The sequence below is a fragment of the Ambystoma mexicanum genome, chromosome 8, assembly GCF_040938575.1.
Source record: "Ambystoma mexicanum isolate Mex_15411 chromosome 8, UKY_AmexF1_1, whole genome shotgun sequence".
Lineage (NCBI taxonomy): Eukaryota > Metazoa > Chordata > Amphibia > Caudata > Ambystomatidae > Ambystoma > Ambystoma mexicanum.
The window spans coordinates 1697684987-1697697821 of NC_090929.1; the positions used below are offsets into that span (position 1 = coordinate 1697684987).

Here is a 12835-nt window from a genome sequence, read left to right on the forward strand (position 1 = left end):
GTTCGTGAAAGGAGTAGGCTGTAGTTTGAACCTGATGATACTCAACATTTTGAAAATGGAAGCAATCAAAACAAATAAAAAGATCTACCTGGCATTTGTTGACCTATCTCAAGCTTTTGACAGCATCGAAAGGTAGCGATTATGGACAAAAATGAGTGCAGGGAAGTGCCCACTAAGCTTGCTTTTGGCAATAAAAGATCTGCATAGAGATACAGAGATAAGAGTGAGGTTGGACCAAAAGGGTTATCAAACCCATAAAAACATGTTGAGGGGTAAAACAGGGATGCCCTTTAGCATCAATCATATTCAACCTATTCATCTCCGACATCGAGGAGGCATTTGCAGAAACAAATGCGTTCCCTCCGAACATCAATGGAAAGGCTATTAATTGGATATTGTACGCAGATGACCTAGTCCTTTTAAACCTAACACCAATAGGTCTCCAGCGCAAACTAAATGCACTAGATCAGTATATCCAACAAAAAGGCCTATGCGTCAACACAAAGAAATCTGAAATACTTGTATTACAGAACCTGCAAAAGGGAAACTATGCCAAGGGGGGAAAAAAACCTTGTGTGGAAAATGGGGAGTGAATCTATTGAAACTGTAAAGCAAACCACTTACCTGTGAATGTGTGTCAGTTACAGCATCAATGATGCCCCCGGCTGAAAAAACAAAAGCTAAATGCAAAAAGCTAGCGATTCAAGCCAGCATTCCGAATAAACAATTCGGTAAATTCTCCTTAAAACCAGCCCTGAATTTTTATAAGCAGAAGGTGGTTTCCGGCTTTGATACATGGAGCAGAGTGTGCATTTGGATGCCCGGCGGAATTTTGGTCTTCCCTGGAACACTCATTTTGGTCTAAGGTGCTTTGGCTCCCAAGGGTTGTCCCGACAGCATGCATAAAACAGGACCTTAGCCTGATATCCATCAACGCGAGAGTAACCTGCAACACACTCACCTTATACCGGAAAATGACTATTGAACAAGTGATTCCCCAATTTCTCATCTTCAAAGATCCTGCAAGTGGAAATACTGAAAACATCCTCACCTTGTGGGCTAACTGCTGTGAAAAAACTTTAAGTGCTGCACCTTACAAAATAACCTGGATAAAGTGAAAACATTGCTATGGACACTAGATTGGATTGAAACAGGAGACACATGATGCAAACACAGAGTTATGTGTTTGGTCCAGAGTGAAGAAAGAAAGTACAATAGTATCCAGACCTACTTAGAAAAATTTCCGGGAAGACCTCGAAGGGCCATTTTTATGAACTTTCGACTGAATCAAATCCAAACAAGAGAAACTGCAAGTCCCTCGTTAAAAGAGGAAATTCCGACTCTGTGTCGTCTTTGTGGAAAACATGCAGAGACATTAAAAAATCTGACCCTATTCTGCTCAGACTTGAGGCAAGAACGAACAAACCACATGGGAAGCATTATGGCCGGAAGACTGCTCCTAGATGTAGAAGACTGGTGGAAAGAACTCTTTACTGATTCAGATCGAAAACTAACTATTCAATTGACATTTTTTCTAGGAAAAATTGATAAAAAGACTGGCAGAAGCTGATGCAACACTTCAAGGATAAATGAGGACTGTGAACTGAATGAAACTGCAACGCCATATGTAGTGAAGATTCTCTTTTGCCCTCCGGCTTCGTGCTTTTTCTTTTTTCTCCTTTTTATTTACATTACCTGTTTAGTGTAAATGAAATATTTTAAAGGTTTGTAACAAACCAAATAAAATACAAAACAACAACCAAAAAGAAAATACGGTAAGTGCGAGGACCGGGGTGGATCAGGCTCAGTAGGGATGCACACCCCACCAGGCTAGTCAGGGGAAGTGCAGGTTAGGGGAGGTGGTTAGGTCAGGGAGTCCGGGTTTCGGGTGTAGACTGGGTGAGGAGGGTCTGGCACCATGTAGGTCTCAGAAGGGAGCAGGCAGCCAGTCAGTGCAGCAGAGGGGGGCATTAGCAGGAGAGAGGGAAAGGGAAGGAAAAAGAGAAAAGGAAGATCTTGAGAAGCTTTCAGAAGTTATGGAGATGCAGCTCAAGCCTGAGATTTATTGATTGATTGAGATTTTATTTCTATCGCGCTCGTACTCAAGTGTTTCAGAGCGCGACAAGGCAAGGGAGGGGAACAGGGGAGAACAAAACAGCGATCGTACTAGGCCCAGTGACATTGAGAACGCGCAAGTGCATGGGAGAGGGGGGAGGGGGAAAGTGCATGGAAGGGGGGAGAGGTGGAAAGTGCGAAGCAGAGGAGAAACAGATAAATAACAATAAATAAATAATAAAGGCAACAAACAGTGGTAATGCAGCCAGCAATTTGCAAGTGCTAGGTTTAAGGCAGCAGACAGGGTAGGTCTGATAAGTGCAGGAAGAAAAAGGGGGGTCTGTATGGGTACAGATACAGACCCGAGTGCAAGGGGTGGCCCGGAGGCAGTGCGGGAGGGTGGCAGGATGAGCAGGTACCTGGGCCCAAAAGACAGAGGGTGGCCAGGTGCACGGTGCCAAGAGAGAACAGATCAGCAGGGTAGAGGGGGAGCGAAGGCAGAAGAAAAGAGGAAGGTCTTGAGGTGCTACCGGAACCAGAGATGGTTCGCCTCAAGTTTTAGAATGGCAGGGAGGCTGTTCCAGAGGGAGGCCCCAGCCGAAGACAGAGATCTACCCCCAGCTCGTTTCTTAGAAAAACGACTGACCCTGAGTGAGTTGGAGGTAGAGGAGCGAAGAGCTCGAGAGGGGAGGTATTTGCGGAGGGATAGCTGAAGGTATTTTGGACACAGGCCCCGGAAAGCCTTGTGGACAATGCGGAGGGTTTTGAATTTAATGCTTGCATCCACTGGTAGCCAGTGGAGAGATTTCAGAGCTGGAGAGATACGATCCCAGGGCTTGAGGCCAAGGACAAGACTCGCAGTCCTGTTCTGGATTAGTTGCAGAGGGCGGAGAGTAGAGGCAGGTAGATTTCGAAAGAGGCTGTTACAATAGTCCAAGCTAGAGAGAACCACAGCTTGAGATACCATTAGCTTCTGAGGGAAGGAGAGGAAAGGCAGAGTACCTCTGAGGAGGTGCAGTCGGAAATTTGACTTTTTAGAGACCTCAGAGATGGGGCGAAGAAGGAAAGGGTGGAGTCAAAGATGACCCCGAGGTTCTTAGCCTCGCAGGTGGGGGTAGGAGGAGGGCCAAGGGAGGCGGCCAGAGAGTGAGGGGAAAGGATGGTGAAGGTGTGCCGATGAGGAGGATCTCCGTCTTGCTGCATTCAGACAAATATCATTGGCGGCACACCAATCTTGAATGGCAGTTAGGCAATCAGAGATGAGAGAGGGATAGGAGGTGGCAGAGAGCAGCCTGAAAATGAGTTGAGTGTCGTCAGCGTAGCACTAAAATTTTGAGCAGAAAATGGCAATGTAGTGGGCGAGAGTTGCCAGGTATTGGTTGAAAAGCCAGGGCGAGAGTTTAGACCCCTGGGGAACACCACAGGTAGAGAGGAAGATAGTTGAAAGGAAGGACCCAAGTTGGACCTGGGAGGGTCGATCTGAGAGGAAAGAGGTCAGCCAAGCCAGAGTCAGAGAGGAAGGCCATTCCAGAGGGAGGCTCCTGCTGAAGACAGAGATCTACCCCACACTCTCTTCTTGGAAAAGTGTCTGATCTGCAAAGTGTTGGAGCTAGAAGAACAAAGGGTTCTAGCAAGGAGGTACATAGGGAGATAGAGTTGGATGTAGTGGGCTCCCAGACCCCAGAAAGCCTTGTGATTGATGCAAAGGGTCTTGAACTTGATCCTCACAGCCATTGGGAGCCAGTGGAGAGATTCTAGGGATGGAGAGGTGCAGTCCTGGTCTTGAACCAAGGATAAGCCTCGCAATCCTATTCTGATTAGATGAAGGGGAAAAGAGAGGATAAAGGTAGATTGAGGAAGAGGCTGTTTCATTAGTCCATCTTAGCGAGGACAAGAGCTCTGGAGACATTGGGTTTCTGGGGGAAGGCGAGGAAAGGGAGAATGCCTCTGAGGACGAGGAGTCAATGATGATGCCAAGGTCCTTAGCCTCACAAGAGGGTGAGGGGACCCATGGAGGGCAGCCAGAGAATAGGAGGGATGGGCAGGGGTTCCAATGAGAAGGATCTCAGTCTTACTGGCATTAAGGCAGAGAACTTTAGCAGCGCACAGTGCCTGAATATTGGTCAGATTGTCAGGAATGAGAGAGTAGGAAGTGGAGGGAAACTTGAAGGAGAGCTGCATGTCGTCCGCATATCACTGGGAATGAGGAGAGAAGGTGGAGATCAAGTGGGCCAGAAGGGCAAGGTAGATGTTGAAGAGCCACGGCAAGAGGATAGAGCCCTGAGGGACACCGCAGGTGGAGAGTGTGGTGGAGAGGAAAGGGCCCAATTGAACCTGAGAAGGTTGGTCAGACAGGAAGTAGGTCAACCATTCCAGTGCCAGAGCCAATTTATCAAGGTAACATGATTGCCTGTATCAAAGGCAGAGGAAATATTGAGAAGGATGAGAACGGAGGGAGAATTTGAATCAAGATTTGAGAGCAAGCCTTCACAGGTCTTCGGGAGAGATTTTTCTGTGCCTCTGGCTGCTCTGATGCCAGACTGGTGGTCGTGGGGGCAACCAACAGATTCAGTGTGATCGATCAGTTGGGAGATGTAAGGAAGGTATGGTATCAAACAATGAAAACAGACACAAGTTATCACACTTCAATGGTGTTTATTGAACATCAGTGGGTTGGTTGAATGCCTGTGTAACCTAAATCTAAGGATGGGAGCAAGCTACGACCATCAAATAATAATAATGCAGTCTCTGTCAAAATCAAAGGGCCTATACTAATAAACCTATTGCCAATCCTTACTTTGAAATACAAAAGGGTGTGGGACAATAATGTATGCAAAAAGGAAAAGTATTGAAGAAATAATATCCTTCACCACATTTTCAGCACGGGGCAAGGCGGCACGTTCGAGCTTTGCACGCACTCTGTCTTCTCTGCCATGAGGACACAGTTCAAAACATAAATATCAGGGCCTTTCTGCCAAAGTCTCTTTTCCTTCACCAGTCTCTTACTGCAGAGGGCCTGTCGTAACAAACAGGTATCAAAGTTTCATTCATATCAAGATCTTCACATGCACAAGTTCTCGCTTTCAGTGTTTATCATGTGTCTCCCTCCTTCAGGCTTGGAGACACTTTTTTACCACAATGTTTACTCTTGGTCTCCCTCATTCTGGCTCGGACCATGGACCTCCATCATTCAGGCTCGTATCCTCTTGATATCAAAATCGAAGACTTTCGAATGTGCAATGGGTTTTGCTAAACCGTCGTAGGACCACTTTGATTTACTTTTCACAATGTTCTCATCAATCTTCTACTTTCGTATCTCTTGGCCGGGGATACCTTAGAGACCTTCAATTGAGCACATTCATGATGCCGGACCCCTCTTTCAACGGTATCGTATCTTTTCTTCTCAAGTTCAAACATTCATCAGCAGTTTAGGTTTAATGGCGTCTTTCGTCACACACGTTTAACAATTCTCGTTCCAGTGCTCTTTATACAATGCTGCTGCTTACAACCTTGACTTCGACACAGACCGGTCTTGCATTATTCTCCCCAACTCATCGGCTGCATTGATCTCTCTTGCACTTCTTTGTTCTTGGAGCCAAGGACGATACCCCAGTGTCTGCTGCTCCACCCCTCCTTGGTCGGTTACGCGTGAGGGCCTTCGGTATCTCCAACACACAATGCAGGATTCTTCAGTCTGGTTTCATAGCCTTATGCTTCCAGAATCAAAGGTTTCTTGAAAGTAACAGTTTCTTTCCGAAAAGGTCAAGGGTATTTCCCTCCTTGCGAACCCCTCTTGGTTTGCCATCTTTCTCCCCTCATTCAGCTGCCGACTCAAAACTGATGTTCCTTCATATACTTTGCCTCACTCAGAGTGTGCTCTCGTGCTCCGCCTCTTATCCGTGTGGGGAAATTTAATGGAAGTTAGGTGTGAGTGATTGTGAGTAATTGCCTGACTTCACCTGACCATAGTAGCGGGATATGCCAGGTACACTGCGTGGATGTGAGTCTGTTTTCTCCCACAGCGGGCTGTCCATGGGAAAGTGTTGGAGAAGGGAAAGGGGGGTGGAGTAAGGTTCTCACATATCCTACATGGTAGGATGGGGCAAAGGTATTGCAGGGCGAGGGATATCGTGTCTCGCCATCCGGTGTCCCACTCCCGAAGTCCGTGCTCCCAGGTGATCCTCCTGCAACAAGGCGCAGTGTTCCTCCACACACCAGAGAACAATTGGTAACAAAGACACATCACCACAACTCATTGTTTTCAACTGTCATGAAAAAGAAAAATATGTTTTTATAAAGGATATATGTGATGTAAATGCGTTAAAATACTTAATCCAGCCCTCAAAATATCGAAGCAAGCATCAAATTAGAGCTTTTAAAATTGGCAAAGTGTCAATTGTTCCGGACTGGAAAGCAGAGTTACACTGCTCTGCTAAATATAAAAGAATACCTGCTGCTTCATATTACCCAAGGGAGTCAATCCTTCCGGTCTGTGACTTGCCAACTCTGCCATCCCACATGAAATATGCTCAGCAGGAAACTCAGGAATCTCTGCAGTCACCATAAAAAGTTGATACCGAGAACTCACTCCTTTAGTGAGTCCCATCACTCCTCTTCTTCGTTTTCCCACAAGAAAAAGAAGCCTAGGCACAGACGAGATGACAGCAACTCATCAACCGAAGGGGGTAAGTCATACCTGTCCATGGGGGCATGTCAGGAGAGTGGGGAAAATAAGAGCAGCAAATGCTTGATCTGTTCACAAATTTTGAGACTGGTATGGCTTCAGCCTTGACATCGTCAGCGTTATTGCCAACTACTGTGAACAGGGGAGCCAGTAAAAATGCATCAGAGATGGGACACATGCTCTCGAGCTGAGCACCTTTGAAGTCAAAGAAGGTTAGTACGTCGAGTTCGACCATTACTGCCGGGGGCCCCAGTGCTTCAGTGTCAACCATTGTGACGGTAGCTTTGGCTCCGGTCACTCTGCAGACCCTGAGTTTCGTCCCTGAAATGAGGACTGAGTATTTTAAGTTGAGGCACTCGATCTTCAACGAAGAGGAGGATCCAGGCCCCTTCAGCTTTGAACTGCTTGACGGGGGGGGGCGGATCCACCCTCTGTCAGGTTTTTTGACAGTTCAGGCGGTGCTCTTAGGAGTTGCCCTCCGGCCTTCACGATGGTTTGGACACATCTACTGACATTAGTATGACACAGGTGGTGCCATACATGCACCTGAATGTACAATTTGGTAAAACTGTTGAGAAGGTGGTGGGCTCTAGGCCTTTGTGCCCCCTCAAAGCTGTTGGAACAATACAAATTGACAGATATCCTACACAAGGGGTCGTAGTCGGATACGGCTCTTCCATTTAACGCGGCCATCACAGATCTGGTTATTGCATTGTGGAAACACCTGTGCACGACCGTGGCCATCGACAAGGAGATCACCAAGAAATACAAGCCTACAATGCAAGCACTTGGTGACCAGTCTTTCCTTTCCATGCACTGGAGTCCCGAGGGCTTATTAGTCCAGGTTGTGATGGTCAACTTAAGGACATCGACTCTTCCGATGGACAGAGACTTGAAAATTACAAATTCCGTCTTAGACAAAATCTTTTGAGTCCCGAATCATTGTGCTAAAGGCAGTGAATTCCTCCTGCGCTCTTCTGAAATTCTGAAATGTGCTGTGGAGTGAGGTGTTAGCTCATTTTCCGAAGGGAGAGGTTACATATGTTTTTTTGGACATCATAAATGATGTTAAGGAGGCGGCCTACCAGGTTCTTCAGGCTGCTTTGATTGCTTTCCACAATCTGTGTGGACGTCAGCGGTTCTCTGCAGGGCCGATTACCTTTGACGGTGAGGGTTGTTCCTGGAAATTTAAACAAGATGCTTGGACATGGCTTTCAACAAGGAGCATCTTTTTGGCCCCCAAAGCATATGAGTCTCTGAAGAAATGTAAAGAGTCAAAAATCATGGCAAAATCTTTAGGAATGGCGGTATAACAGCCTTCCCTGTTTTCATCCGTCAACTTTGGTGCAAGAGGAAGGGGTTCGTTTTTGCTATGCCCCTTTTATGAGGAAGGCATAGTGGCCCCAGGCTAAGCAAGTACAGAAAAGATTCTTATGCACTGTGAGAAACCTGAACGTATACTCACTTCCTTCTCCCCAGAATCATCTGCTCATTTGACCTGGGAAGGGCCATCGCTTGTGGATCCCGACCCTGGGGGTGGATACGCGAGGGAGGATCACCTGGGTGGAGGAAATGTGGGGAATGGAGTGAGGGTGTCTTTCAGAAAGACGCAGTATACCCCATTTCTCTTCTACAATGAGCCTTCCGTCCAGGAAGCCTTCATAGGTTATTGTCAAACCTCCTCCCTTCACTCCTGGAAAAATGGACCTCCGATAAATCATACCTATAGAGGGACAAGGAAGAAAACAAGAAGGAGAACACCTCCTAGTCTGGACATACTAAACCCACTCTTATCCCCTCTAATAAAATCTAGAAACTGTCAAAATACATCCCAACCTTCATAGGTAATTAACACTCTTCCCCACTGTCACACACTCCGACTGTATCCCATTCAGGTCCCTTCAAGACTGGGACGAGGAAGATGCGACTAGGAGTAATGCACACTTCCACCTGTGAACACCACTTCAGTATTAGGAAGTGGACTGTAGAATACCATTCTAAAGGTCAGGCATATCTTAGTGATAGAGGTAATTGTAGTCAGGCAAAGGACTTGCACCGCAACGCCTTAAGAGGCTACAGGTGCATATAAAAAGGAGTGACCCACATTCAGTAAGAGAACCGCCTGGGAAGCCATGGTACCGTGAGGCAGGCTGGAGAGGAGGAGCCAGTGAAAAGGATGCCGGGTTTGCAGGAGAGCGAGAAGGACGCTGATGCAGGAGAGAGCCTCGAGAGAGTCAAGAGCCCTCCAGAGCTCTGAGCCGTGTGTCCCCAGCTGGAGCCAGGGGACACAGAAATCTCCACTACGCTGCAGGAGCCAGCAAGAATGTCCAGAAGCAGCAAGCGCGGCTCGTCGGTGCTCCCGTTGTGAGCGAGGAGAGCGAGCGAAAGCAGAAGAGTATTGCTCAAGCACCCAGAAGAGCTTCTGTATACTGGTGAGTGACAGGGAGAGGGCACTCATATCGGGGCGCTCCATGGTCTTTATATGGGCCAAGAAAGTTGCTGAACAAATAAATGCATTTAGTGAATGTCAAGATGGACATTATTGAGTACCGAGAAAGTTGCCAAGTGCTTAACAAATATTGACACAATGTACATGGGGACCCTGCAAATAGTCGGATAGGAATTGCATCTTGCAAAGTCACCCATGTGTTACTAACATCACTTTGAAATTTAATGTATTCAAGGAGTGAACATTAGGACAAAAAATGTTAAATGAATTGTCTTCCTATTAATTTTGTTTTATGTTGTCTAAATTTGCAAATGTGACCTGTCGGTCTTGTTTTAACGTATGAGTAACTAGTAAATAAAATAAGATTATATTTTTTGAACCATTTTTCTCCCCATCTTTTTACATTTGTTGATAAAGATGCGGCTATAAGCACATTGAAGTTGTTACATAGTTCTGTCACCTCCAGTGCCTACATCTTGCGGTAGCTCGGTGGGACCCCTCCTGGTCTCCTTCCTGGTATTCAGTCCTCCCCCACGAGCCCCTATCCAAAAAGAGGACCACTGTTAATTCAGTCTGCTCATTTGAGTTTTCTATATTTAACAAATATTGATTCCGAAAAGCTACGTTAATTTGTTGTTGTTGGCTATAGTTCCTCACTAAAAAAAAGTAGTCCCATTTTGTTTATATGTTTTCTTAACAAGGGAATCGATTCCCTCAGCTTTTGAGCACAGAAGGAAAAGGTGACACAATGAGGTAGGGGGCATAGTGTGTACTTTAAGTATGAAAGCCGACATCATGTCTAGAGTCGAGGAGCTTGAGAGTCAAGGTGCATGAGTCAAGCTGCACTATGCCCTCTGTTTTTCCGAGAACAGCTGACGCTGGTGGATATCTATCCAGACAAGTCTGTTGGCAGAGAATCTGTAGAAAGAACATTATCAGTAAGTAATTGCCCCTACTCCACTTACCTCGCACATTGACATCTTCACTTTGATGCCCCTCATGCGTCACTTACAGCTAGAACGTCTAGGCCTAAATTAAGTGCATTCCCTGGCTTTTCAAATATACCTTTTAATTTTTGTGCACACAAGTCAAGCTGCACCTTACAGCATGTTTGTGTTTTCTATACACTGTCTTGACAACTCTTAGACACATCCTTTGGAACACCTACTTTTGCTGGTCTAAGAGTGGCTAATGCCACACTTACTCCTTTGTGTTCCTAACTGACTTCCCTAAAGCAACTCTTGCACTAAATGCTGACATACTGAGTGAATAAACATGCATGTTTCCTATTGATTCAAGAATTGTGTATGATCTTTTGCACTTGATAACAAATACATGTTATTTTTGTCTCCTTACCCCTCCAGATACCCAAACACTGGCCTTGCGCCTTGCTGGCAGCGGGCAGTTTTGTACCGGGCGCATTGAGGTTTACTATGGAGGAGCCTGGGGGACGGTGTGTGACCATTTCTGGACTTTGGTGAATTCGCAGGTCGTGTGCAGACAGATGGGATGTGGAACTGCCGTGGCTTCTCGTGGTGGGGCCTTCTTTGGTCAGGGCACTGGAAGCATTCTTCTGGACGATGTTCTCTGCAAAGGACAAGAGGTGCACCTGTGGGACTGCCCCAACAGAGGATGGAATGTAAACAACTGTCTCCATAGTAACGATGCTGGGGTTGTCTGTTCAGGTACATCACATTTTGATTTCTCCTATTATACAAAATTATGTAGTTCCGAAGCGTCTTCAAAGAGTAAAGAAAACGGAAAAATATGAAGCTTGGAGAGAAATAAACGAGAGGAAGACTTTGGGTTGAATGAATCAGCGGGTATTTGTTGGGCAGATGATGGATGCATGTTTTCATGAAGGACATCACAACTGCCTCATAATAAAAAATACACTGCAGGCTTCTCTAGAGAGACCAGACCATGTATTAGAAGATAGATATGTACAGATTCCTCTCCTTCTCTCTCTTAATTTGTATCTTAAAGTGTCACGATAGCTACGCTATTGTCAAAGACATATGGCACTCACATTCAGAAAACATTTTTCTCATTGACCTTTGACGTCGCTGATCAAAGATCACAAAATTTGACAAGAAACTGATCTGATCACTATGTTTAGTATTTAGTATTGATTTATTTATATTGCGCACCTAACCCAGAGGTAGCAAGGCGCAGAGGCATCAAGAGGATTGCAAAGCTTGATTACATACAGAGGTGTGAGGCCCAGCTATGGTTATAGTGCTAGACGCGTCAAGAATAGACAATGCACGCCGCAAAGGCATAGGATAAAGCAAAAAAACAGTATAAACATTATATACAAGATGCCGGTTGTCTCATGAGAGGTATCCATGCCTAACAGTTGACACCTAAATGTACATATTTACAAACTGAGGGGCCGATTCATGGAACAAACGTGCGCCGAAAATCTTCGCACAAGCAGGCGCAAGCAGGCGCAAGCGGAAAAAAACAGGCGCACGCGTGCGATTCATGGAAGTCCCTGCGCGTGTACACCTCGGGATGTGCGCCAAACCCGTGCATGGCGCACAAGTCACTGCAACATCCTGAAAGGCGTGCGCGACGCACACAGTGAAAGCGCACAACCTCGGCGCATACACCAGAAAGTGGGCAGGACATGGGGCGTAACGCGCGGAATGGGGAACAACGCACGAAAATAAGGGCGTAACTGGGGATGTACTGCAGGGAAGCAGACGGAACGCCCACACGCACTCGAACCACACGTATTCATGGAATCGAATAGGGCAAAGCCACGCACAGCCAAAGACACGCACAAGCTGAAACACGTCCGCCACACGAAGGCAGGCGGTAGAGTCCCAGCGCATCACAAAAGTGGCAACATACAGCAATTGGGCCTGTGCGAGCGGGGCACGTGTATTGCAGGGGTGCGCGGGAAGCAACACACGCGATCAAGCGGGGTACGTGTATTTCGGGGGCGCGTGGGAAGTTACACACGCGATTGAGCGGGGTACGTGTATTTCGGGGGTGCGCGGGAAGTTACACACGCGATTGAGCGGGGTACGTGTATTTCGGGGGTGCGCGGGAAGTTACACACGCGATTGAGCGGGGTACGTGTATTTCAGGGGTTTGCGGGAAGTCATACACGCGATCTCATCAGGGTACGTGTATTTCAGGGTGCGGGGGAAGTATCCCACGCAACATCAGCAGGGTACGTGTATTCCAGGGGTGCGCGGGAAGTTCCACACGCAATTCCATCAGGGTACGTGTATTACAGGGGTGCGCGGGAAGTTCCACATGCGATCTCATCAGGGTACGTGTATTACAGGGGTGCGCGGGGAGCAGCACACGTGAATTGCACGTGTGGGTCCTCCCAGGTGTTCCCTCTACAACCTCCACGGCCCCTGCAGGTGGCTCACACCACAGGGGCCTACCCAGCACATGTCCTGCAGGCACCCCATCCACCATGGCCATGCCCACCAGCCAACCCACATGTCAACGTGCACTACTGCCCACCAACGCATGTCCCCCTGCACCCCCAGCCACCAGGGGCACCCTCCACCAGGCCCCCACCCATGTCTCCCACCACCCCCACCCCCCAGCAGTGCAGGGGCACCCACCACCAGGTCCCCACCCATGTCTCCCAGCACCCCCACCCCCCAGCCAACAGGGGC

At 47.3% G+C, this 12835-nt stretch overlaps 1 protein-coding gene across 1 annotated transcript in view; it reads left to right on the plus strand.

Moving 5' to 3' along the window:
- The first annotated feature begins 655 nt into the window (after nucleotides 1-655).
- LOC138473467 (deleted in malignant brain tumors 1 protein-like) overlaps nucleotides 656-12835 on the plus strand; it is a 107013-nt gene continuing 94833 nt past the window's right edge. Inside the window, exons 1-3 of the mRNA XM_069612113.1 lie at nucleotides 656-731; nucleotides 10553-10882; nucleotides 11573-11601. Coding sequence (XP_069468214.1) covers nucleotides 656-731; nucleotides 10553-10882; nucleotides 11573-11601 — 435 coding nt within the window. The remainder of the gene's footprint in view (nucleotides 732-10552; nucleotides 10883-11572; nucleotides 11602-12835) is intronic.